Source organism: Diadema setosum, chromosome 19 (genome assembly GCF_964275005.1).
Source record: "Diadema setosum chromosome 19, eeDiaSeto1, whole genome shotgun sequence".
Taxonomy (NCBI): Eukaryota; Metazoa; Echinodermata; class Echinoidea; order Diadematoida; family Diadematidae; genus Diadema; species Diadema setosum.
In genome coordinates, this window is record NC_092703.1 from 34,918,356 (window position 1) to 34,946,096 (window position 27,741).

Consider the following 27,741-nt stretch of genomic DNA (forward strand, 5'->3'; position numbering starts at 1 on the left):
CGCTGGCTGCTCACACTGACTGCTAAGTTACTAAGTACGAGATTCGGTGGAGCGTCGTCGGCAGAATGGACAGAATTGGAGTTCAGACTGCAAAATATGAAATCTTTCTTAAAGGTCCAGTTTACCTTTGGGAGCAGTGATTTCAAAAATGTTCAAGATATCACATTTGATGCATATGTGTAGGTCAGTTGTATCACAAAACATCCTACCATATAAGATTTTTGCAATAGAGCCTGAAATATAAGGAGATATCAGTGTTTTTCTCAATAAACCGTAACTGTAGACGGTTTATTTTGGAAACATTTTTATTATAACTATTGTTCACATTTTGTGTATTTAACAACACTTAACATCGATTATACGGATTCAAATTTTTACTGTGGTTGTTTCTATCCCTAACTCACATTTTAGAAATATTTCAAAGCACTAATGCTGGGTTTTTGTTTCATCTGCAAATGGTAAATTATGCCTTTAAAAGGTTGTTCTGGATAGATAATTAGAAAATAAGGTAAAGGTAAAGTGATCCATGACATGTATTATCCATTTGGTATGTATTCACGTTGTAGTAATCTTACTGACGCTTATATTACCACGAGCGATGTCATTTCGAGTCACATCAAAGTTATACGTTGATTGAGATACGTATTTCCAAGAAGACGGTAAATGTTTTGAATCTAGTGAATGTTAGTACAGCAAATAGCATGACCATCCCTAAAGGCTTGTTGACTAAGTGTAACCCTCTTGGATCAATTAAGAATGCTTGACTTGCCTCGTTCAACCACAGACAATAGATAGCCGCCTGTATCTGCAGGAGCACTATACACATCAAAATGTTTATTGTAAGCTCGTTTCCTTAGAAATTCTAAAATCAAAGCAGACTCAGTATACAACACATTAGGCTTCCATATCCACCAAAGATATTGCCCTATACGAACAAAACACATGCGCGCGCACACACACACACACACACACACACACACATATATATATATATATATATACACATACACACACACACACACACTTTTTAACGATATTCTTTATTTGAATTTCATCCAATATCAGGCTCATTTTCAAAATGAAATTAGTATATGAACAAAAATAAGCAGCTGCATTCTTTTCACTTGTATGCTGCTAAATCACATTATTTTTTCAATATACAATACAATTTTTTTTAAATCCCACCATGTACACAAAAGTGATATTAACTTGTATCTTAATATTAAAATATTTAAATTCACGCGCGCGGACACACACGCACACACATACGGGACATTCAGAAACAACCCGGAAGTAGAAGGCTAACGACAGATCAACAAAAGGATAGCTGTGTCCAACACACCCTAGTTCCAGTATGTATCGAAGATTGAAATCAGCAGCAAGAGCATTGTTACACCGTTCCACACATAGTGAACATTTTTAAACAATAATCCCGAAAACAAACCCAAACAAAGCAACAAACTGTGACAGTGTGCTGCAAAGAGAATAAAAAACAAACAAGAGATCAAACTCCACAAACGGTAAGATTGGTTCATTTTCAGTATTCTTTATTTCCCTCTTCCATATATCCCCCACAATTGCCTTCTACACAATATCATGCGTTTACGCAGAGGCGATTACATGTCGCCAACATGTACTAAGAGGACTAATAGGCTTATAAATATTGTAGCTGGGAACTACTGGCATACCTAATAGATTTCGTGAACGACTGTATGTCAAAATTATACAGACCTTGTGGGGACAATGTATTTATATGTTTTTATATATTTGGCAATAAGGATGTAGTTCGAGAGAAAGTTTTGAAAACTTCTTCTGATTGATAACGTTGGAGACTACATATACATGTCTTCGTAAGTAGCTTGTGAATGAGAGATTTTACTCGTAAAACATTACCTGAAAATGATTCAGCTCAACTTTAACACAAAAGCTACAATTTGTTCGTTTCCTTTTGGTGTTATGCATTTAATGAACAAAGTACAATCTCTCCGATCCTAAAACAATCTTCAGTCATAAAAACTCAACTTCAGTATCGTCTACTGACCTTCGTACAAACAGAGTAGTCTTCTACAAACATCTTATCCAAAAACACCCAAACAGCTCTTATAAGAGAGAGGCATGAATATATTCGTGCATTATATAAGAAAAAGTGTGCAAATACAAACAAATGTCCGGTGGTATAGAAATAACGCTTATCTTATGAAAAAGTGTCATTCTGGTCTGGTGTAAGTTCTTCTTGCATAGGTTTATGACTCTCCCAGAGCACAATTTGTGAACAGTCAAAATTATTTATCTACCAGGACTTCGGTTCAAAATGACCTGAAACTCTTCAAAATACGAAGTCTATGGACAGACGAATCACAAACAAAGAAGAAAAAACATGGCAATATCCAGTCATAAGGCACACATTGCGTCATACCAGGGAGGTGAATCTCCCATGTCATACACAGTTCTACACTAAGACGCAAGATTCAATGCTTACAGTATAATGGTTCTCTTACGATGTATATCATCACCATGATCAATACAAAAGCAGTAATAACAAACCTTTTTTTCTTGGTTTGGAAGCACATTTAAGAAGGAATAATAAATTCCTTAAAGCACTAAAGAAAACAAGACCAAATAAGAAAGGAAAAAGGGCAGCCGAGGTCGTTATTTTGCATTATATCAACACACAAATTAAACGATTTTTATACCTCCATTCTTTTTTATATACCTCCACTCATGGTTGGTTCAAGCTGGACAGTAATGATAAGTGGTTAGACTTTAATTTCAGCCTCTTTTTCAGGAACTCGCTTGTATCCCGACTGGTCATCTGTTCCCCCGGCCATCGCCCTGTCTTCTTTTGGTCTGGATGGAGAAATAATAATCAGTGATAATTATCAATTTCAAGCGCTGATAAGAAATAATTCCATCAAATCTCACAACAATATTAAGTGTTTTTTGTTTGTTTGTTCGTGCAGCAGTCTCCTGTTTGTCCTAAATTTAGACTTTTTCTCTTCCAAATGACCCTTTATAGGTAAATTGTTTTACTGACGCACGCCTGCTGCTTTACGCAGAGCTCTATTATAATGTCAGTGTTATCTTCTTCTGTACGGAAAATGTGACGTCATTTGTGATAACCTTTAGTATCATGCAACGGCGTAGCCAGGATTTGATCTTAGGGGGGGGGGGGGCGGTTAGTCTGCGAGGGAGCGAAGCGACCGAGCCCGAGCGAGCGGAGCCAGCGAGGGGGGGGGGGGGGAGGGTGTGGGAGGGGGGTGTCCCCCCTCCCACGGTAAGAACTTTTTGCATTTTGATGTTGTAAATGGTGCAATTTGATGCATGTTTTGCGCGTTTTATCGACGAGAAACAGTCCCACTTGTTTAAGGTAGCAGTATATTTTAGTGTAGATTATTATTGAACAATTTGCCTATAAAATGGTATAATTTAAACACACTTCTCAATATTAATTCTTTTCACTGAATATCATGAACGCGACTGAACCCGAGCGAGCGGAGCGAGCGAGGGGGGAGGGTGTGGGAGGGGGGTGTCCCCCCACCCACGGTAAGAACTTTTTGCATTTTGATGTTGTAAATGGTGCAATTTGATGCATGTTTTGCGCGTTTTATCTGCGAGAAACAGTCCCACTTGTTTAAGGTAGCAGTATATTTTGATGTAGATTATTATTGAACAATTTGCCTATCAAATGGTACAATTTAAATACACTTCTTGTGTTAATTCTTTTCACTGAATATCATGAACGCGACTGAACCCGAGCGAGCGGAGCGAGAGAGGGGGGAGGGGAGGGTGTGGGAGGGGGTGTCCCCCCTCCCACGGTAAGAACTTTTTTGCATTTTGATGTTGTAAATGGTGCAATTTGATGCATGTTAATGCGCGTTTTATCGACGTGAAACAGTCCCACTTGTTTAAGGTAGCAGTATATTTTAGTGTAGATTATTATTGAACAATTTGCCTGTAAAATTATATATATTTATATATACACTTCTTGTATTAATTCTTTTCACTGAATATCATGAACGCGACTGAACCCGAGCGAGTGGAGCGAGAGAGGGGGGAGGGGAGGGTGTGGGAGGGGGCGTCCCCCCTCCCACGGTAAGAACTTTTTTGCATTTTGATGTTGTAAATGGTGCAATTTGATGCATGTTATTGCGCGTTTTATCGACGTGAAACAGTCCCACTTGTTTAAGGTAGCAGTATATTTTAGTGTAGATTATATTGAACAATTTGCCTGTAAAATGGTATATTTTTAAATACACTTCTTGTATTAATACTTTTCACTGAATATCATGAACGCGACTGAACCCGAGCGAGCGGAGAGAGCGAGGGGGAGGGGAGGGTGTGGGAGGGGGGTGTCCCCCCTCCCACGGTAAGAACTTTTTGCATTTTGATGTTGCAAATGGTGCAATTTGATGCATGTTTTTGCTCGTTTTATCAACGTGAAACAGTCCTACTTGTTTAAGGTAGCAGTATATTTTAGTGTAGATTATTATTGAACAATTTGCCTATAAAATGGTATAATTTAAACACACTTCTCAATATTAATTCTTTTCACTGAATATCATGAACGCGACTGAACCCGAGCGAGCGGAGCGAGCGAAGGGGGATTGGAGGGTGTGGGAGGGGGGTGTCCCCCCTCCCACGGTGAGAACTTTTTGCATTTTGATGTTGCAAATGGTGCAATTTGATGCATGTTTTTGCGTGTTTCAACGAGTTGAAACAGTCCCACTTGTTTGAGGTTGCAGTATATTTTAGCGTAGATTATTATTGAACAATTTGCCTATAAAATGGTATATCATTTAAATAATCTTCTTGTATTAATTCTTACACTGAATATCATGAACGCTGTCTGCAGTTCAGCAATCAAACAGAAAAAGCATGCACACGAGGGTGTAGATAGGGGCATATCCCCTCCCACACGAAGGTGTTTTTGCGTTTTCAGACCTGAAATTCAGCGATCTGGTGCAAATTTTTGGTGCAATATTATACTTTTTCATCGAAGTGTTAAAATCACGGAATTTAGCTCTTATTCCGAATGTGCACCATCTGTGTGTATGTATAAAGTCTAGTGAGGTAGAGCTTAGGGGAAGGGGGATTCCCCTCCCGCTCGCGGAGCTTTTGCGTTTTTAGAATTGAAATAAAGCGATCTGGGTATAGCCACAGTCTACTTTTATGCATGGCGGAAGGGGGGGGGGGGGGAGGGGCGGGCGAGCAGGGAGAAGGCGTGGGCGAGTGTTATCTCCACCCTTCCCTTCCGATGGAGCTTTTGCCTGAAATTGAGATATCTCGTATACGCATAATTGATGGAATCAACATTTGGGAAATCACAAAAAAAAAAAAAAAAAACTGATGGGGGGGGGGGGGGGCTGAGGGAGGAAAGGGTCGATTAAAAGGGGAAATTCCCCTTATACATGAGGGAACCTTGAGTTTTCGGAATATAAGTGATAAGTCTTGCATGTGCACTCAGAATTATTCATATTTTGTGTGTGTGTGTAAATCTAAAAAGTGTACTAAGCTAGGGAAAGAGGCACAGAGGGGGAGGGTTTGAAAGGGGGATACCCCCTCCCAAGCACGAGAAATTTTGCATATTTTGAATTGAAATTCAACGATCTGGTGCACACTTTGAGTGAAATATTCAAAAAAATATCTTATTTGATGAAAGGTTGCAAAGGAGACCCGCTTCATGTGCATGCAAACAGTATACACGCATTTTTTTTTTCCGCCTCCCAAATCCCCGGTCCAAATCTTAGGGGGGGGGGGGGCGACCGCCCCCATCGCCCCCCCCCCCCCCCCCGGCTACACCACTATCATGCCTAGTCCCATCTCGTTAATAAACTAAGATCTTTAGGTCTTGCACTACGTGTATTGTAAATAGAGTGGACCAACATTCTCGAGTCCCATTCTTTTTTATCAAAATAGATTGGGGGGAAAAACACGACAAACTAGAATTATCACTGATGGTGATTAATACCCCCGCCCATAGTGTTGCTTTATAGTATGTGATGTCATGAGGGCAATGACGTTAATACCAAGTTTGTGCACTTGTCGAATTGGAAACAGAATAATTTTAGTTTACTGTACAATTCCAGAGTTGACACTGAGTATAAAACTTACAGCAAATGGAAACATGCTTTCCCCCAGCATCACTACACTTAAAGACCATCATACACACCAAATTTGACCTTCATAGCTTGAATGGTTTATTTTGATACAAAAATGAGTGGTTACCATGGCAACACATTTTCCTTAAACTAACACATTGGTGTCTTGCAAAAACTACACCTATAGATCATGATACATACTAAATTTGACTTTAATTGCGTGAATGATGGAAAAGTTATTCGATCTGCAAGGTTTTGGTAAAATTGTGGTTACCATGGCAACGGTTTGTGTGACAAACACAAAAATTACGTGTTCCACATCTATACCTCAGGGCCATAATGCCCACCGAATTTGGTTTCAATTGCTTGAAAACTGCGGAAGAAGTTCACTCCACAAGATTTCGAAGAAAACATGCGGTTACCATGGCAACGCTTTGTCAAGTACAAACACAAAGAGTGTCTTGCATAACTACACCAATAGATCATCATAGATACCAATTTTGAAATTGATTGCTTAAATACTGTGGAAGTTATTCAATCCACAAGGGTTTGGTAAAATTATGGTTACCATGGCAACGCATTGTCCGACAAACACAAAAAACATGTCTTGCACATCTATACCTCAATATCATCATTTACCCTAAGTTTCATTTAAATTGCTTCAAAACTGTAGGAGGAGTTCGCGACGCAAGATTTTGCAACAGACCGACCGACCGACCGCCCGACCGCCCGACCGCCCGCCCGACCAACATCGCGGTGATTCCTATATACCCCCTTCGCACACTACGTGTGGCGGGCCAACGTGGTATAATGAAACATCACCAGCTTAGTAAGAACTAGCGGTTGACGGGGATGTAATCCACTTCAAAACATATCCCAATCGGAGGCTGAACATGCTTTATTTCTCGGTGTGTGTTCTAGAAACACGTGCAATAATTTTGGTGTAAGAGCTTAGACTTGTGAGGAACCTAATCAAATAAGAATTTCATTAGAGGGCGCCATTTAATAAAAGCTACTAGGCGAGACTATCTCAACTTGGCAGGCTAAGGGGTATGTCTTGGATTTCAACCTTATTTGTTTCGATTCGTTTTTTGTTTTGTTTTTTCTATTTTGTATTTAAGGAAACTGATTAAGAGGCTACGTTCTCAATGTACCAATGTCGTCAGGTTTGCACCTTAAATGGCGTTAGCTTACACCAGGTCCTGTCATACATACTCTCCAATGTTTTCTCCTTCTTCATACGTGTCAGGCAGTTTTTGACCACGTGTTTCCGGTAGGAAGAGAGTCAAGAGACCAGCTACTACTCCAGACACACCGAAGATGAGCAAGGGAAGAGGTTTCCAATACTTGGCCAGGGTCAAGATGGGTGGAGCCACGATACCAGCTATCCGACTCACCATGGAGAACATTCCCATGGCAGCGGCTCTGGGGAGGAGGATGGGGAGGAGGAGGGGAAATCAAGCAAATTTTTTAAAGGGCATTTATACCATTATAGATGAAACAAAAACCCAGCTTCAGCGGCTTCAAAATAGTTCTGAAATGTGAGTCAGGGATGGAACACCCAACATAAAAATGTTAACCAGTATAATCAAGGTTAAGTGTTGTTAAATGTTCAAAATGTGAACAATAAACTTGTCTACAGTTAGGGTTTATTGAGAAAAATAGTGGCATCTCCTTATTTTCTAGGCTTTATTGGGAAATTTGTATAATATGGATGTTTTGTAATACAACTGATCAACACATAAAATGCATCAAATGTGATAACTCGAATATTGTTCAAATCATTGCTCCCAGAGGTAAACAATACTTTAAGGGAAGTACTGACGATTTTCGATTAATGTCAAATGATATACAATGTCCACTGATAGATAGACTCACCTTATTTTGGTCGGATAGAGCTCGGTGGTGTAGAGATACACGACGGCAAAAGCTGCCGCCACACCAAACTTGCCTATCATAGCAACAATCGTCAGGGGAACACCGAGAGCTTGTGGAGTCAATGACGAAAGAGATGAGAGATACAGAAAAGAACCCGTAACATTAAAGATTTTAGAGCCGTGGTACAGACTGGCCGCAGGCTGCAATGTGATATGAAAGGTATTGGCTCAGTAAATGATGATAGACATTAGCGTGCATTGGACAACACACCCACAGAATTCCTTTAGGATGGTGATACTTTTCTGTAGTTTGTCTAGGTTCATTAGTGATACATGCTTGCTAGCAGGGTCAGGATAATATGGAATCATATAAGATTCAATCATACAGAACAATAAATTAAGAGGATCTGTTTAAATCACTCCACTTCACTTATTTCCTTTTTTCACAAGATTTTTTTTCAACGAAAAATGTGAGGGAGTCAATTCTCAAAACTGACAGTTTTTGCCAGTCCAAGGATAAGCTAGGATAAGATTTCCACCTTCAAGTATTTGGACCCCACAAAAGTATTGGCATAGACTTACAGACTTGAGGATACCCAAACAAGGAATTAATCTTATTTTTTGAAGTAGAGAGGGGAGGCTGGAATTTCTTTTTGTTTTTTAAATTGTGATTAGGATAACATATCAAATTGACCCAACTCACACTACTGCGGAAAGTCATGAACGAACATTCTGTCCCTGTTGGCAGCAGTTAACATAACAACATTGCAGTAAAATGCTACCTACTTTAAGCAGCAATGTGCAATCATCATGCAAGGCCAGTCTCATGTGCTGCTGTACAACAATAAATCATAATGTCAGACACAAGGTTATCAGCAAACCTTCGTCTAGCTTGTAACCAAGATGACAAAGTAATCCCTTTCCAAAAAGACTGGCTAGTATACAATCTCCTTGTTCCTCTACTTCTACTTCTTGCCCCGACGAAGGAACGGACTAGCAAGCTCTGACAATAGAGGGCGTTATGAGACTTACGACAGACACAGGTAACGAGCAGTGAGACGCCGCTGAGGAGCAAGAGACCACACACACTACGGGACCTTCCGATTACCTCAATGAGCACGGAACTGACCACGTAGGCAGGAATCTCGACCCCGCCAGAGACGGCGAAAGCCACGTAGTCATTGACCCCGAGGTTGGATGTGTTGAGCGACAGTCCGTGATACACGACGGAGTTGATCATCCTGCAACCACCAAACAATTAATGTTCAGAGCTAAAAAGATATCTCTAGTAAAGCAATGATTCAGGTCAGTCTGCTGCCCTCTTGAAAAAAAAAGTCGTGTATTACTAAGAGCTGTGTCTCGACTTTGTTGTCGTAAATGTCTTCTCGCACTGGTATTTTTACGCAACGACTGGTGTGTGTGTGGGGGGGGGGGGGGGCAGAATGTAACATTGTATCAAGTTTGATATATTCAAACAAACACGGAAACTGACCGGAAATTTTTTATGATATGAATAGAAATGAGCAAAGAAAATGAAATTCCATCGGGATTTGAATCCGAGACCTTCGGATTGTCAGACCCGTCCGGCTCCCTTACCGACTGAGCTATGGAAAGCCCGACACCATTTCATGTTTTGGCCCTTCCAGGTTTTCAACTTTTCCTTTTATACGTTTTATGCTTTGTCTTGGGGCTTCAATTCCAATTTTTCAGTTTTCATGTGAACTTCAGTTTTGGCAGTTTTCAATGCAATATTGTTCAAAAGAATTTCGTAAAACCACACCTTCCTGTTCTTTTAAGATACGTGGCTTTGTACAATGATAACAGTTCTCGTCCGAGCTGCCATCTGATTTTGACAAATTTACGTATCTCTTGAGACATGATTTTCTTCTTTTAAACCACGCATATCGGGCAAGAGACACGTGGTTTTGCCAAAGCAACGCTTGGAACGAAAAGGGTTTCTCCTCGAGAAACGAGGTTTTAACCAAAGCAATGCAAAGCGAAATGACTTTGATTCTGTTGGAAAAACCACACATCTCGATAAAATCTTGGAAAAAAAAAAAACAATCAGACAAGTTTTACGACCTTTTTTTTTTGTGTGTGTGTGGAAATACTAAAATAATTACATTAGGCACGTGTAGTTAGCCTGTCGTACCAAAAAAAAGGTAAATGTTAAGATACAGGACTAATTTTTGTGAAATATTAATCTCGAACCGTGTCGAATATGCCGAAACACAGATACGTGGATTTGCCTAAACATGGACAATATACGTGTATCAATGTTAAAATCTTTCTCCGCGCTTTCCTTATAAGGTAAATGTTTTCACTTATGAGACGAAACAGTGCGAAATGAAAATAAAAATGTGTAATGATATCAGACAACATGACACACAATAATCATTGTCTCGATGAGAACTCCTGAATAGAACCCAAAGCGTAGTCGTATACAAAACAAGTTTTGAGGAGGGAGATAATGACATCAGTATAAGCGGTAAGAATTATGTCCACGTAATTTTGCAAAATATCAATCAGTCTTCAATGTAAGAAAGGAGTAGGAGCTAATCCTTGACTATTCGTGCGACAAAAAAAAAGACCTGCTACATTAGATATACAGACTGAGACGATCGAAGTGGAACAAAATGACTGAATTGGCTTACCAGCATAGAGCAACAATAGCACTCTGACAGATCATCTTACGGGTGCGAAACAAATCCAGCGCACTAGCTTGCTTTTCTTTGACTTCAGTAATCTGTCAAACGGCACAAACAAGTTTGGAAAAAAAAGAATAGTATTAAAAGTGATGTAGAAGATATATCACATAATTGTACAAGCTTAGAATGTTCTTCTATCGTGTTTCATGTCATGCGAGATAACATCATATGATTTTGACGTTGTTATTAGATCTTATAGATCCACACAAAATGACTTTCTATTACCACTATCACTTGAGCAATGGGAAATTTAGTCACACACATGAAAATTCTGAACATCATCGTTTCTTTTTTTTTAAACTAATACATTCAGTATCATATCACAGGACTGGAGGAAAATACATGTCTCTCACACCATTATATAATGTTGTAATAATTTAAATGTACAGCGCCCACTAAAGTTGCCCTCGAGAGACTCGTTACCAGTTTACAAAATGTCCCTCAAATGACACACAAAAAAATGCCTTTTCTTTCCTTTCCCACGTCATGCCTTTTTTTATCTTTTATCATCAATATGAAAATAGAATAAGCATAGGCGCCATGATGTCTCTCACTCTCTCACACACACAAACACACATACACATACTCACACACACACACACACACACACACACACACACACACACACACACACACAGGTGTATATGTAGAATATTCAGGACAATTATTTTTGGGAATGCCTTCAAATAATTCTTGTCATGTAAAAGGTCACACTTTTTCTTGATACGTGTTTATTAGGGAGTGTCGTCAAAACTGTAAATGGAAAATCCGTTACCATATGGAAAAGGCAATTTTTAATGCAACATTTTGGAAAAGTACCACATATAGTTGAGGATATTCTGCACCGTCATAACTCCTTGCCTTAATCACGAAAAACAGCATACTTAAAGAAAAAAGATTATGTTTAATACAGTTCTGTTGGAATGCCTGTAGTATACTGATATAAATGTTTAAGGTGACACGATATATACGCTCCTGCGACAGTTGATCCGGTCTTATATTCTCTAAGGACTTACTGTTGTGATAGGGTTTTAGGTTTTAGTTTGATGTGAGGATTAGGATTAGGGTTAGAATTATGTTGTGGGTAGAATTTATGCTTGGCTTAGCGTGCAGATGTTTCATGGGAGCAATCCGTGATTGTCGCAGGAGCAAATGTCATGGAACCGTTTATACGTAAACTATTATAGTTACCACTTTTTAGCCATTCCATTATGCTATTTTTACCTTTGCGCCCTCCGCCCCCTCTCCCAAATGAATAAAGATACAAAATGAAATGGTTCAAAACCAGATCTTTTTAATGACATAGCAAGGTGTAGCAAGTTAATCAATTTCTTTGGTTTCAACGTTCCCATAAATGTGCCATTTATACAAACCCATATGGTCTCTGTTCACACGGCTCAGACCTATTGAAAAGCAAACGATTCAAGTAACCTATAGTGAAAAGAGGTTCTCAATCATTAGAAAGTCTTTTTTCTGCCATGTCGTATACACAGAAAGTAATATGTTGTCCCGTAACAAATCCTAACTCTTAGAATGAAAGAAAAAAAAAGTCACGGTGTGACTCCCAGTTTGACACACAGGGTGGTTTTAGGCTAATTCATCACCTGAACAAACACGTATCTTGCTTTCGCCATGGATTGCATAAACTTTTTGAACAAAATAATTACTAGCATGCATTGTATAGAGAACGGAACGACCTAAGCAGGCTTCTTATACAAATACGGTGTGTTCTGTTGCATTTTGTCTACACTCAGAGGTTTGCACCTCAGATAAGCTGCTCCGTCTCCGCCTCGAAAATTGCATTGGTATGGCAACAACACAAAAATATATAGCTACACGTACCGATGGATGTAGAAGTTGAAGAAAACACAGATATAGTAGGCCCTATGACTTAACTGCATAGGTGAGCATGCATGTGTGCAATAATCACTGTTATAGAATGGGTCGGTTGTAATAGCATGAATAACAAAATTCCACACCCAAGCACTACAGAAAGATGAATAGGTCTAGTGTCAATACTGAGAAAAAACAAGTTTCTATTTCTCTTCCTTTCTGGCCAGCATTTTCCCCTTTCGTTCTTCAAGGGTGTCTGCAACAAGTAGTTAACAATTATCGTCAACAAAACGAATTCGAGCTGTAGAGGTCATTTCAGAAAGCAACACCACAACGTAGTAAGGCTGACCTGTTCAGTCATCGATCTGCGTGAAAAGGGAGACTTACTGAGGTACACCGAGATTCGCACTCAGTGCTGAACATTGTTACCACAGATAAAAGCTAAGAACTCCATAGAAATCAGATTCATTGAAACTTAAAGCGGGCTGTAAAAAAAAAAAGTTTAAAAAAAGAATCAACAGGCAATCAAACAAGCAAACAAAACAAGACAAAACAACACTCACGAAAAGAAACCAGAACGTAGAACCGTAATAGAAATTCACGCATTGTTTCAATGATGTGCGATGATGAAAATTACATACAAATTTAATAATACGAAATTACATGCAGCTTTAAACTTTATCTATCTATGGCAAGTGACGTCACCTTTTCCTCCTCCAATGAGGTTGGTAGGATGGGACCATAGTACTCCTTCCCATTGTATTCAACCACGGTCTTGAGAGTCTTTTCCGCTGCAGCGTACTTCCCCTTAGAGATCTGCCATCGAACCGACTCGGGGAGAAAACTGTCACAAAGACACAACGCGCATAATATTATACTAGTAACACATGACATACACAAATTTGTACAATGAATCTTTTTTATCAACGATAGATTGACAGACAGACAGACAGAAGGAGAGATAAAACTAAGAAATTAAAAAAAAAAAACTTTAAAAATGCCGTTTAGTCAAGAAGGAAAATATAGGCACCAATGTCCAGAGACTCCACCCCCGCCCGAAAAAAGTAGTGACACTTAACTTCTTAATATTAAAAATTACGGAGAAAGGTCATTAACATCTAAATTTACGATTATTCATTCTTGAATGAAACACTCTCTGCATGTCATTTACACTTTGATCACATCAGGTATGAAAGTTAATCGTGAATCAATTCAAGCAATCCTAACGACGATGACTTTCATGTCGCCGAAATCATTTTTAAATCGTGGGCGTATTCATGAAAATTTAAAATTTGATGATACACGTTAGTGTCTCAAAATCTTGCAAGTGTTGTGAATGGAAAGGGTCAGTGCAAGTGCCAAGTGCAATCACGAAAGATAGATATGTCGAAAGGTTAACGATGCGAGAAAAAAACGTGACATACACAAAGAAAAAAAAAGAGAGAAATGTGGACATACTACATCAAAGCAATCATGCCGAACGTAGGAAGTGTGGCTACAATCTCCAGAGTTCTCCAGTATCGCAAGAAGTAGGCCACCAGAGCTAGGGTCATGTAGCCCACGGCGAACGGGACGGCGATGAGAATGCCTGAGATATTACGTCTTGATAGTCCCGTGAATTCATTAGCTGGAAGTGGGCAAATATCATTCAAATAAAAATGGTCTAGCATAGCTATACAAAAAAATGCATCTTACATTCATCATAGCAACTTTGCTGAACATAGTTATACCTGTGTTGCCTCCAACATCATCTAGAAGTATTGTTGATATTACTTGCAAGGTTATTAAGAACATTATGACCGTATAAAAAGCATAGTAGACCTAGTATGACGTAGACCAAAATCCTACACTGGTAAATGGTCAAATATTGTTAACTTGTTTGATTTGTAAGCTTGGTAAAAGAAAATCACGCAATGGATGACAGCTCCCATAAAGGACTTTTTCAGGTGAGAATCTGACAGAATTCATTATTAGCACAAGGCCAAGCAAAGTGAGACTGTCAAACTTAGCTAAACTGAGATAAACATACGTACTGTAAAATGCAATAGAGTTGTGAAGACGGAGAGAATCGTACTTTAAATCCATCGAATTGGGTCGTTAGGCTTGATTAAAAAAACATGACGAGAACCTACAGCCACAGTGCAGAGCCTCATAATATGTAATATTCTCGATGGCATACCTCGCTAGCATACAGATCGCTAACATGGCTAAAGCACACTGATGGCAATCAATCTAAGCCATTATGGCTCATAATGTCAAGTTCGATCGGAAGTAAGCAAACCTCTAAAATACTCCATTAAAAATTTATGATTGGTCTTTACCTTTCACCTTAGCTGTGATATTATGTTTCCTCGATTGAGTGAATAGTTAAAGTCAACAGTGTTTCATTGAGCATTCATCTGCTGGAGAACATTTTGCTTGATGTAAAGCAAAACCAAACAGGAAATCACTGGTTTTTCCTCCAGGCTGGATTTTTTTTTTCCAGCGAGGAACTTTTCTAACCATTTGTTTCTTATGTCAAATTGATTTCAATCAAGCAAACTAGTAAAATTTCAAACCTAGTAGGCCCTTCAGAAAACACCACTTAATCTTTTTTCTTTTTCATCCTGGTCTCAAAGCCATCTTACCAATGACGAATGCGACGATGTAGATGGTGATATTGGCGCACCCCTGGAGGAACCTTAGAGCTGAAAACACCCACCAGGTGGGAGAGAAGGCGAGCCCGAGACCAGAGCCCAGCCGAATGAGCAGCAGTATCAGCAGCGTCCACCAACGACCAATGCTGATGAGCAAAACAGAGAATATGCCTTGGTTTTATTCATTCATTCATATATCGAAGTGAAATTTTGTAAAATTTGTATTTTTAGAGAGATCATTACCAAAATCAAGCAATTAAAGACAAATGCAATTAAATCATTATACCCGTCTGTGGGCGAATCCTTTAAAAGGAAAATAAAATAATAATAAAAAAGAGAAATAAGGACCCTCTTAATAGATAGATACTGACATTTTAACCACTGCCTCGTACTGAATTGTCAACTTCGTGGTAATATATGGGTGCTGAGCTTGACAGGGTTAATTCAATGAATTATGCGGGAATTATTTCACAAGTTTCTATACTTCACAACCATTAAATCACTTGAATCTATTGCTCCCCTGCAGATATGCTCCCAGAGCAATAATATTACAGTATATAGTTGGCAAATGCAATGGCTATCAATAATGACACAAGCATAACGAAGACATCAAGGGTAAAAACACGATTTATAATCTTTATAGAAGCTCAATGCTTTTACAAGAGACCGGAATACACTATAACTCAGAGAACTAATGTCGATTGTGAACTCATATTACTGAGCAACAGCTTTGTCCGTTGGAAGTAAAATGTATTTCACGTCGGCCTTGGGTGATATACGACACTCACTTGCAGAAATCCTGTTTTGTATCTGATTTATATCAATATTACGAATTTTGATGAATGCAGACGTAATATCAAATCGCAGACGAGGACGGACTTTGATCAAAGTAGACGTATAAAGGCACACTTTTAAGAGAGCCATATCTTTATAATCGATGTAAACTGAGAACCATTGCCTATTTCTCTTGTCGTAAACAATCCATCCTACAACGCCTTCATGATCATGCTCGAGCAGTGGAGAGGAATATTTAAAGGCATTCGAGAACTTTCGATGTGATACATTTCCATAGCAGAGTCAATCATCCCCTTAGATATCTTTGCACACAAAAAGTCATACATTTCAATTTTGATGGCTATTTCTAAGTTGATACGTGGTACGTTTTGTACCTGTATCTTTTTTTTTTAATGACGCCAGCTTGCAGGAAAATTGAATTCTCTTGAATAGTGTGGGGTAAATCGTATTACTGTTGTGTATTCCACAAAGGATTTTGCCATAATAAAGCATAATAAAGGTGCATATTTACAGATATTTCCTATTGGTTACTATACGCTGTTCACGAGTACAGTTTTTGTTAGATGGAGTAAGAGATATTGTCCGTCAGTGGATAGGCACAAGCCCGTGACCATTTGGTAATAAGGCTCAGTAAAACCTATTCTACCAGCTTAGGTCAAATGTCAGGAATGATGTATTGTCATTACTCATGCACGACGCAAGTTGATGCAATGATTGAATTATAGCTTCATAGAATTTAACAGCGCTGCAAGCCCACTCTGTGCGACATAAGCTCAACGTTTCATTGATTCCTAATATCTCATCGGAAGTCACAAGAGTTCATTGCCAACTACAGGGCGACCTGAAGAAATATAAGCCCATAGTGTAGAAAAGATGTACACTTACACGTCAGCAAGAACACCAAATACCAGAGAGCCAACCAGATAGCCGCCATAGAAAAACGACTGAGATACCTGTGGAAGGTCTTCGTTTCCACACACCAAATCAAACTGGATCAGAGAGGGGAACAAAAGAAAATACAGGAAAAGTCTCTTATTCCGCTACTTTTGATACTTCAGACAGAAATCTGGTTCCACAAAGAATCCAGAGTCCTCTCTAATTCCCACGAGCAGGTCTGTCTAACATTAAAGGGGAAATCCAGTCCAAATATAAGTTTGTCTGATAAAAAAGAGTAAAATATTTCGAGTTCAACGGTAAAATTTTGATCGAAATCGGGGGAAAAATAAGGAAGTTATATGACATTTCCAATTTTCGCTAATTTTTTAGATAACTGTTCTTGAACGGTCAATATGAATATGCAAATGACAAAGTGAGCATGTCATTCCCTCACGACTTGCCATACAGTTTGTGCATAAAATTTTGAAATTTCCATTTTTCATTGAAATGCAATGATTTGCCCGAGGCTCAAATCCTGGTATATCCAACTGATCACTATTCTGAAGTTATTCAACCAGGTATCATGTTTCAAACTTCAATGACAGACACATTGAATTTTCGTCATTTTTTTTTTTTTTTTTTTGTACACGATCAATGGAAAATTGTGAGGGTATCATAGACATGGTTAGCTCTCACATTTTAATTATTGTACAAGAACTGTTTTGCAGAAATTCGCAAAACATCAAAATGTCATAACTTCTTATTTTTCATCCGATTTCAGTCAAATTGTTATCGTTGAACTCGTAAGGTGTTACTCTTTTCTATCAGACTGAGTAATATTTGGACTGGATTTTCCATGCGTGTGAATGCACTATAAATTCGAAAACCACGAATAACTACATAGTAAATGATGAATTCAATAGATTTCTGTTGTTGGTATCTCAAGACAGCTCAAAGAAACTCATACTCACCATTTTTTTTTTTTTGCATATTATACTAGCTAGTCGAAGGCTCGAAGAAAAGAAGAATTATTGCACACGAGGAAACTTCTAAACTGCAACACGATGGCACGTGCTGTACTTTCATTTTGTCTTTTTTTTCTTTCCTCTTTTTTTCCTTTGATTTCATATCAGTTGACACGTGTTCATTTGGATTTGTTTTATATATGTTTGTAGTTTCATGAATTCATTATTCGTTCTCTCATGTACTTTTTGAGGGTCCCATATCGTACATTCTTTGCTTTTTAGTGGGACCCTCCATTTCCATTCCATCCTGATTTGATTTTTTTTTTACAATGTTTATTCTTTTTATACATATTAAAATTACATTTTCTTCATTTCTACTTATCACACGCATTTTGTTAATTTACATATATGTTCTGCTTTTTTTCTTTATTGTATATAATTTTCTCTGTTTATTTGATGGAAATAAAAATAAATTTGAACTTGAAGAACTTGAAATTATGCCAGACACCAAGCACGTGTATGCGTTGATGTGTTCAATACACGAGCATGAATAATCATGGCACGAACATGCATGGATGATACTAAAATGAAAGGATACAATAATATTGTTGGTATCTGATGAATGCAAAGTTCATTTGCAATGAATGTTTGAATGTACGACCTTGTAAGTACAACAGGATTTACACATTCAAAACTATGCGTGTAAAATGCTTACAATGCATATTGCATGTGCCTCAACGCGATCACATCCAGGTGAATTGATTATTACGTGGTGTAACCTGATTACGCGAGATGAATCCAAGGTGGTCTATAGACACCGTGATAGCCTTTACTATATCCTAATTGACAAACAGGGGTCTTTCTGTGTACATATGCCTTGGCAGAATTCTAGAATATTCGACAAAGTTAAGATTGGAGATTTGTCAAGTTTGCAAAGTTCAGTTAAATATGTCTCTCCCGAATCCCGTTTTCTCTTCTTCTGAATTAAAAACAAATTTGGACATATGGATGAGTCTCATATTCATGACATGTGTGCGTCTGCAAGATGAGAATAACTGTATTGTGCGATAAAATACTTCATCCATTTGACTGCAACCTTTTGATTGAGTGCAAAGGAAACAATTATTATGTGCAATGTTTGCCTGCCATAAAGCAACTCTACGTCTTTGACATTCCTCATTTCCAGAATTTAGAGATGGGGGAATAAAATATTTTTATAAGGCACGGGGTATATATTGAATGACCTTTGAACACATTTTCTCGCTCTTAGTATCATGAAAAGCGTGCGTCGTTCGAAAGACGCGGATGTTAAGTATTTTATTTACATCATCAAAATATGTTTTCTTATCAATTTAATTGCATGAAGGAAAGGAGGGCACGAGTGTAGAATTGTCAAGTTGAGGTAAAATAAGTGAACTTACATCGGTTACAATGGAAGACTTGTACTGACTCCTATCGTAGACCCAACCAGCATCACAAGGGATAGTCGGTAGATCCTCACTAAGGTACTTGGATGGGTCGGATTCTGGCCTGAATTCTAGGCTGGAGACATTGTAGCGGGAGCACTGATCATACTGGATGGAACCTCCGGGAGAAGTGTAGTTGAACGGTACACTCCAGTTCTTCTTGACCAGCTCACATTCCCACGCCGTGAGGTTAGTACCATCACAGTTCCACTCCGGAGTCTGTAGACAACACGGGGTAACAAAGAAACACCAATGCCATGGGAAATGAAACAGTACTGACATCAGTACTACTGATGAATTGACAATGATGATAACCATAAAGAAAACAATGAAAAAAATCAAACAGAACATACTTTATGATAAGAATAAATAACCTTCCTCTACTGCTATAAGCGTGAACATAACAAACATGGGGAAAATCCTCAAGTGTGGACCGATTTTCACTGAGGAAACAATTACCATGAATGGACCAGAACTAATATCAATAACACATAATGATGGCGCCTTTTCTGATTTCAAAAGATTTTGGACAAGATTTTGGGAGAACAAGTACGTGTATTTGCTTACAGGAAATTTCGGAAGATGCATAATTATGGTGAACCTTTTTTCTGGGTTCAGAAAATAGGACAAGATTTTGGAAGGACACGTACGTGTATTTGCTTACAGGACATTTTGGAAGATGCATTTATTGTGGTGAACCAGGGGAAATTGATTGTTGTTCACAATCTACCGAGATGCCTCACGAAATCTTCCAAAAGATCATGGTTGTCTTCAGTGAAGTTTGTTAACCCTGATCACTGAAAAGAGATTGACCAATGCCCTCTCTGCTGAAAGTGAATATTTTACGATTTATTGAGTCTATCCATTACCCAACATGGCATTAGTGTAGAACTTATGCCTGTCTATCGAGTATCATTGATATGGTCCGAATATGAAATGTAGCTTAATCTGAATAACCTTTAACCTTGGTCTATGATATTTCATTGCTGTCTTTTCAGCTAATTGATAATGTAATTTTCATCCTTCTACCATAATATTACAAGTGGTCAGTAATAGCTTAAGTTCCAGCACAAAATGATATTTTAACCAAAGTACTGTGACCTCTGACTCTTGACATTTTGCTGCAATAATCATGCAAATAAAGTAACTGTCAATTTATTTTTACGCTGTCTACCAGCTTATATTAACTAGAAATCCCTAGCTGAAGTAACGACTGCAAATGACCTTAAATAACTTTCTAGGGTATAACGGTGACCTTTCTAACTTAGACCTCTATTATTTCACTTCAATAACTATCTTTTTAGGTGATCCGAGTATTTTATCATTGTACCTTTCCTACCAAATTGTATCATCAATAGATATTAGCAGTAGGATTTTTTTTTTTTTTGCCAAAGTTCAGTAACCATTGACCCAAAGAGCTTTTTGCAGAATATCTAGTCAGCGCATCTTTACCTTTACAGCATACTTGGGCCAAGTAGAGAAAGAAAATTAATTTCTGAAACGATGTGTGAGAGGGAATGGGGGACAATTAAAAAGAAAAAAAGGCCTCAGATATTATACGGAGTGGAGGCAAAAAAAAAAATCTACCTAATCTGATGTCCGAAAGAAAAACGTAGAAAGTCTGTTAACACTGATCTGTACGCAGCTGCTTTCTATGAACAATGTATATTGACATTCAAAAATACTGAAGATAAAAGATAGTCTTATATACGTCTATAATAACGACACTTTGTTTTTGGGTCAAGGTACATGTTTTGAGATTTGAGATACTAAGTACTTGTGTATTCCTATAGGCTTTCTGAATTCAACATAACTTCACTTATTGTTACTCGTGTTCACACAAGCTTTAAATGAAACCCACAGTGTTTGTGGGAACCGTATAGTTCGAGAGCTTCCAATCAATGGAAAGTCTTCGGTTTGTTGGTTCTGGATTCAATATGGCAAGCTATTTCAAAGGTCAATTTGGTTGAACTCATTTCAAAGCGTGAATGGCTGAGGGATCTGGAATTCCATGCCAGCCCAGCTCCTCGCAGACAGCAGGGGGTTAGAGGAGTGGTGGAATTTATGCAAATTTATGCGTAGTTTCTATAGCATAACAGTTGAACTTTTAGCATTTCACTGGCCTTGATGTTCCATGCTCCAAGCCGCTTTCCCATAGAGTTTGGATATGGAGACCAAAGAAAAGGTTCCTATTGTGACAATTTTAGGCTGTATTTAAATTTTGAAATCCTGTATATGGAACTGTAAGTTTTTCTTCAAATTTCCGTGTTTATTGATACCCCAGACTGAAAAGGTGTGTAAGTATATGTCATAAAAAGATCAGACGCTCAGGCCCCTTTTGTACTCATTAAAAAAGTTATAAACATCTCGCCAGATTTACATTAGTTTAGCACTTGAATGTTAAGCCTGTCGGAATTAAGTAATTGGCTAAAGCGTGTTTCTGCGTGTTTATATAGCGTTCTACAGTTAAAGAAGTACAAATTTTGGTTCTTCGCGACTTCTATCCCCTTTGTACACTAGACAGTTGTCGGCGATAATATTGAAGGAACAGCGAATTCAATTGCTGGTGGCTACGTGTGTTGAATTTTAGGAATGATGCATCTTATAAAAGAGAAGTGCTGTATTTTGTCAAAGCAATTTATTAGCACCTGCGATAGAGCGCACAACTTCTCAGCTGCACAGGGGATGGGTAGAAAAGAAAGATTCTTGTTTCTTTTCCTTCTCCAACACCTCCTTCTAAATTGAGTCTTCGGCTACCTTGTATATATACCACGAACACTAGTTAGGTTTCCAGGCATTCAGCAAACGTATACCTCACGTAATAGGCTACTTTAACCACGTCTTTTAATCCTCTAGCATCAGAAGATGGGCCAACTGTATAGACCAGTCCATACAAACATAAAAAACGCACCATAAAAAACCAAACAACAACAACTAAAAAGTTCTTCGATAGTGGAGTGAGAGAGAGAGAGAGAGAATGTGTGTGTGTGTGTGTGCGTGTGTGTGTGTGTGTGTGTGTGTGTGTGTGTGTGTGTGTGTGCTTGTCTGCGAGTTATCTTAGGCCTACAGATGAAACCGACTTCAAAGCACTGTAACTTATGGCGGCCGTAACTAAGAAGAACAAAAGCACTGTCAATGGGTTATGCTATGGGCCATGCCTGCAGGTGTGTTACTATGCCGGTGCATAAATCGTCTTTTGTTAGGCATACTTGAAGCCTCCTTGTTAGAAATTACCATTAAAAAAAAAAAAAGTACGAAAATTAATGCGCCGATCATGTGCGCACGCAGAAGGGGTTCTTCTACGAGTTATTAATGCTCGAAGTGTTCGAACTTCGGACTCTAAAAGATTAGGGAAAGTGTATTGTTTGACTGCGAAAGTTTGCTTAAAGGGACTCTGCAGTGCAAATGCAAGGTTACTTGTTTGATTCAATACACAGATCATCATTTAAAGAAGAAATCCACTGTAGAGTTTTGTAAATTTCATAAGAAATGTTTTTTTTTTGGCAGAAAAATGCACAAAAAAATGATAAAAGAAATAAGGAGTTATGACATTGTGAAATTTCACATCTTTTTTTCTTTTTCTTGGAGAATACTTCTTGACCAGTCGTTATGAATATTCTAATCAGCAAGTTGATGATGTTATGCCAGTACAATTTCTTATTCATTTCATATATAGAAAATACAAAAATCTAACTTCCGCTGTGAAAATATAGAACTTATTGCCTAAAACCATCCAAAATAAATGAGAACAAAATGATGTTAACTATATTGGTGTCGGCTTAAAATGACAAATTTTCCCGACTTTCATAGAACATACATATAATTCATAATCACAGTCGTCACACCCATCTAGTTCTGTGGGTTGAACGGTATCGTAATTTACAGTGGCTCTTTGATTGTATAATATGTGGATGCGTTTTGTTTCTCTTTTCATGGGGATCTTTCAAAGAGAAAATTAAGAAAGTATAAATTATACTTTATTTTCTCTTTGAAAGATCCCCATGAAAAGAGAAACAAAACGCGGTTAACTGTAAACATATTTTAAGGAAAAACAGTTAAAAGTTAGGTCTAATTCAAACGCCTCTGTAGATAACAGGGCCTACATGCCTCTATCAGTGCACAGTAAATTTACGTGCATGTTAATTACGCAGTCATGTAATTTATGCCACTGCAATGACAATTATGCGAAGTGCTTCTATTTCCAGCTTTTTGACTGGCCAAGGACAGCGTATTTTCCCCGGAAAAAGGTTTCCGAGCAATGCCTGTTAAAACGGGACACTCATCGTTCAACCCGTGATTATTTTATGGAATCTGTGGAAAGTAAACACGGGGTGATTCTTCGCCGGTTTGCCGGAGAACGTCCAGAGAGGTCTCATAAGACGGGGCTTAATAAGGAGTAACATTTAAACAAACTGGTTTCAAATGCTCAGCCTTGGGAAAGTTGCATTCCAATGTCTTCTATAGATCGTATTATTAGGTCTACTTTGCCAATGATTGACAGATGACGTCACTAGCAGAATCTTCGATAAGGGAGGTTTTTGGGTGTATCCAAGAAAAATAGCAGAAATAAAACTTTTACATTTATTGTTAGAAAGTATAGTTTCTATGCACGTAAATTTAGAATTAGATATTAACTTGGCCAAATATAGGTGATGCTGAGGGTATCATGAATCAACGCAAGTCAACATGCAATATTGAATGACATAATTTAGATCTTATGCTCTTAGACTTACAGTAGACCTCGCCTAAGTCGACATCGCATAAGTCGACAACTCGCTTAAGTCGACACAATAAAAAAGTCCTGATTTTTGCCTTTGTTATTCCTTGAAAATTTCCTCGTCTTAGTCGACATTTATAAGTCGACAACTCGCGTAAGTCGACCAGATTTTTCAGTGCCAACTGAGCTGAAATACGTGTTAATTCCCTCGTCTAAGTCGACATAATATAATGTTTCGCTCAAAATCTTATCGCCATTCTCTGAAAAAGAATTGTTTTCCCGCTCCGATTCGCTGCAGTTCTACTCGGTAATTCGCTAGTGTACGGAGCGGTAGCGTTCGCGCCATGCGTCTATTGTCTTGTATGCCAGAATAGAAAGGGCATACACTCATTTACACTGGAGTATTACATGCAATACCCAAGGCAGCTCACTTTACCCCTTTTCTCCCTCTCGTTTTTCCCAAAACGCAAAAATTTTGTACACTTAACTATATCCCGGTAGGTATTCATTATCCGACCATGAAATGTTTTTGTAAATCCGAATATTCTGACGTTAATTATTCCGAAGCGGTATTAAAACCTGGGCCCTTTCTAGAAAATTTATTACAATGCAACTAATAATGCAACTAAAAAAAAAAAAAATAAAATAAAATGCAGGTGTATCAAATCACACGCAACTTTTGCATTTAAACGCAAGTGCGTTGCTGAAAAGACTTGCGTCTGATAGTCAAATGAAACTAGAAAATAATTGTACGAACCTGAAACTCAATTGCGTTTAAACGCAACTCTAAAAATCAAATGCAAGTCCATCGAATCACACGCAACGATGTATTTAAAAGCAAGAGCGTTGCAGTTTTGTACGAAACTAGAAATTGCGTTTAAAAACATCTCTATACATCTACGGAAGTGCGTTATTGTTGAAGAGACTTGCATTACTTTTTTTATTTCGTAAGCAAAATTAGAAATTAAACGCAATTCTGAAAATCCAATGCAAGTCCATCAAATCACACGGAAAGCTGAAAGACGTGCGTTTGATAATCATACGAAACTAGAAAATTGTAGGGAACTTTTTTAAACTCAATTGCGTTTAAATGCAACTCTTAAAAAAACAAATGGAAGTCCATCAAATCACACGTAACGCTGTATTTAAACGCAAGAGCAGTGCAGAGAAGACTTGCGGTTTTTGTACGGAACTATAAGAAACTGCGTTTAAACGCATCTCTAAACATCTACGGAGTTGTGTTATTGTTTAAAAGACTTGCATTATTTTTTTATTTCGTAAGCAAAATAAGAAATCAAACGCAACTCTGAAAATCAAATCACACGGAACGCTGAAAAGACTTGCGTTTGATAATCATACGAAACTAGAAAATTGTAGGAAATTTAAACTCAACTGCGTTTAAACGCAACTCTAAAAATCAAATGCAAGTCCATCAAATCACACGTAACGCTGTATTTAAACGCAAGAGCAGTGCAGAGAAGACTTGCGGTTTTTGTACGGAACTATAAGAAACTGCGTTTAAACGCATCTCTAAACATCTACGGAGTTGTGTTATTGTTTAAAAGACTTGCATTATTTTTTTATTTCGTAAGCAAAATAAGAAATCAAACGCAACTCTGAAAATCAAATCACACGGAACGCTGAAAAGACTTGCGTTTGATAATCATACGAAACTAGAAAATTGTAGGAAATTTAAACTCAACTGCGTTTAAACGCAACTCTAAAAATCAAATGCAAGTCCATCAAATCACACATAACCCTGTATTCAAACGCAAGAGCGTTGCAGAAAAGACTTGCGGTTTTTGTACGAAACTATAAGAAACTGCGTTTAAACGCATCTCTAAACATCTGCGGAAGTGTGTTATTTTTTAAAAGACGCATTATTTTTCATTTCGTAAGCAAAATTAAAAATCAAACGCAATTCTGAAAATCAAATGCAAGTCCATCAAATCACACGGAACGCTGAAAAGACTTTCATAATCATACGAAACTAGAAAATTGTATGAAATTTAAACTCAATTGCGTTTAAACGCAACTCTAAAAATCAAATGCAAGTCCGTCAAATCACAAGCAACGCTGTATTTAAAAAGCAAGAGCGTTGCAGAAAAGACTTGCAGGTTTTGTCCGAAACCAGAAACTGCGTTTAAACGCATAAAAATTTACGGAAGTGCGTTATGGTTGAAAAGGCTCGCATTATTTTTTATTTCGTAACGGAACTTTCGCCGTGACCGAACTTAGTCTGCACTTCAGGGGAACGACATTGCAACATTCACACGTTTCAAACTGCCGAAACGCATGCTGCTTCACAAAATGTCAATGAAAAAATGACATCGAATTATTGTTAAAGTTCGCTATGCCGAAGGTTTAAATCTCAGTCCAAAGTTAAATTAGTCCGACAAAGGAAAGAGGTTTGTTTTTACGGAGGTTATAGTAGTCCGAAAGATGTCGTTTTCAAACAAACTTTTCTTCTTCTTTTTATTTCAGACGGGCCCGCGCCGTACAGAGCGGTATGTTGCGAATCGGAGCGCGAGAACAATTCATTTTCAGAGTATGGCAATACAAATTTAAACAGAACAAATATGGCGACACATATTTCAACTCAGTCGGCACTGAAAAATTATCTCGACAGAATCATGCGAAATCACACGCATATCTTCGTAGCAACGCACTTGAATTTAAATCGCAAAGTTTAATGCAATTTGGGGGAATTTGCGTTTAATATTTCAAATCAAGTTTAAAACGTAAAGTGTCTAGAAACGGGCCCAGGTTTCCCATCCCGCTCTCTCAAAATCTCTTTAGAGATTTGGGAATTTTGCGTTGTCGTTACTAACCCGCGCGAGATTTATGCATGAACTAAAACATTTTTGTTGCTGATGTCAGTAGGCATGTTTTGGCGGCAAAAGGAGTAATATTTGGGTAGAGATTCGCATCGTGATCCAAACTTACTCTGTACAGGGGAAATTAGTTTTCATTTATAAGTCGACAAAATGTCGACTTACGCGTAAGTCGACATTCGCGTAAGTCGACGTGTTTTGCTCAGTCCCGATTATGTCGACTTACGCGAGGTTGACTGTATATAGTTTCTCTACAATGGTGAGTTCAAAATGTTCACAGCTACGGAAAACAATGTCCAAAGAGCGGACTGCTCTCTTGACAGGAGCTACGGAATTCGGAAGAGGGTGAAACTTACCGCACACCAGTGATCAGTAACAGCACCCAGGAAAACTACAATCATCGAAACGTAGGCACTAAAGAAGGTGATGAAAGAATTAATGGCAAATATCCGCCACTGAAAAGGGCCAAATTCGCCATATTTCTTGAGAAAATCATCAAGTTTAAAGTTTGAGGCCATCTTCAGCACATCGACGCTCCCTGGAGCACGGTACGAAAGTTAGTGTCTTTGCTCCTATAAATCTCGTGTACGAACTTCACCTCAAACTCGCCCTTTGCTCCGATGACGAATGACGGTCCACTCCAGCTTGGCGGTGCCTCCTGTCAGAATCGTACGCATGAATACCGCTGTTAAATATGAAAGCCTACTAAACACGCTCCCAACAAAGTATCAAAGCATACTTAACACGCTCCCAACAGGGTAGCGCTCCAAAATGTCAAAAGCGCAGGGTTTACCGGGCGGCAGTGTGCTCGTCTGCTGGGTTTGGTCATCTTCACAATAAACGAGGTCACTGGCATATTCACATTTATGCACTCCTGTGTGATAAAAGCTGTTTCTGGCAACCAGAGCTTTCTTAAGCTGTGTCCCAAATACCAAC

At 38.3% G+C, this 27,741-nt stretch overlaps 1 protein-coding gene across 1 annotated transcript; it reads right to left on the reverse strand.

Annotated features, from left to right (window-relative positions):
* Window positions 1–1,526: 1,526 nt before the first annotated feature.
* Window positions 1,527–27,403, reverse strand: LOC140242812 (organic cation transporter protein-like). The gene is made up of 11 exons (XM_072322568.1): window positions 27,162–27,403; window positions 19,210–19,473; window positions 16,833–16,936; window positions 15,144–15,298; window positions 13,975–14,143; window positions 13,222–13,360; window positions 10,630–10,721; window positions 9,008–9,216; window positions 7,977–8,085; window positions 7,314–7,523; window positions 1,527–2,847 (listed from the first exon to the last, which is right to left on the reverse strand). The coding sequence occupies exons 1-11, from the start codon at window positions 27,321–27,323 to the stop codon at window positions 2,757–2,759; spliced, it is 1,704 nt and encodes a 567-aa protein (XP_072178669.1). The 5' UTR covers window positions 27,324–27,403; the 3' UTR covers window positions 1,527–2,756.
* Window positions 27,404–27,741: the final 338 nt, after the last annotated feature.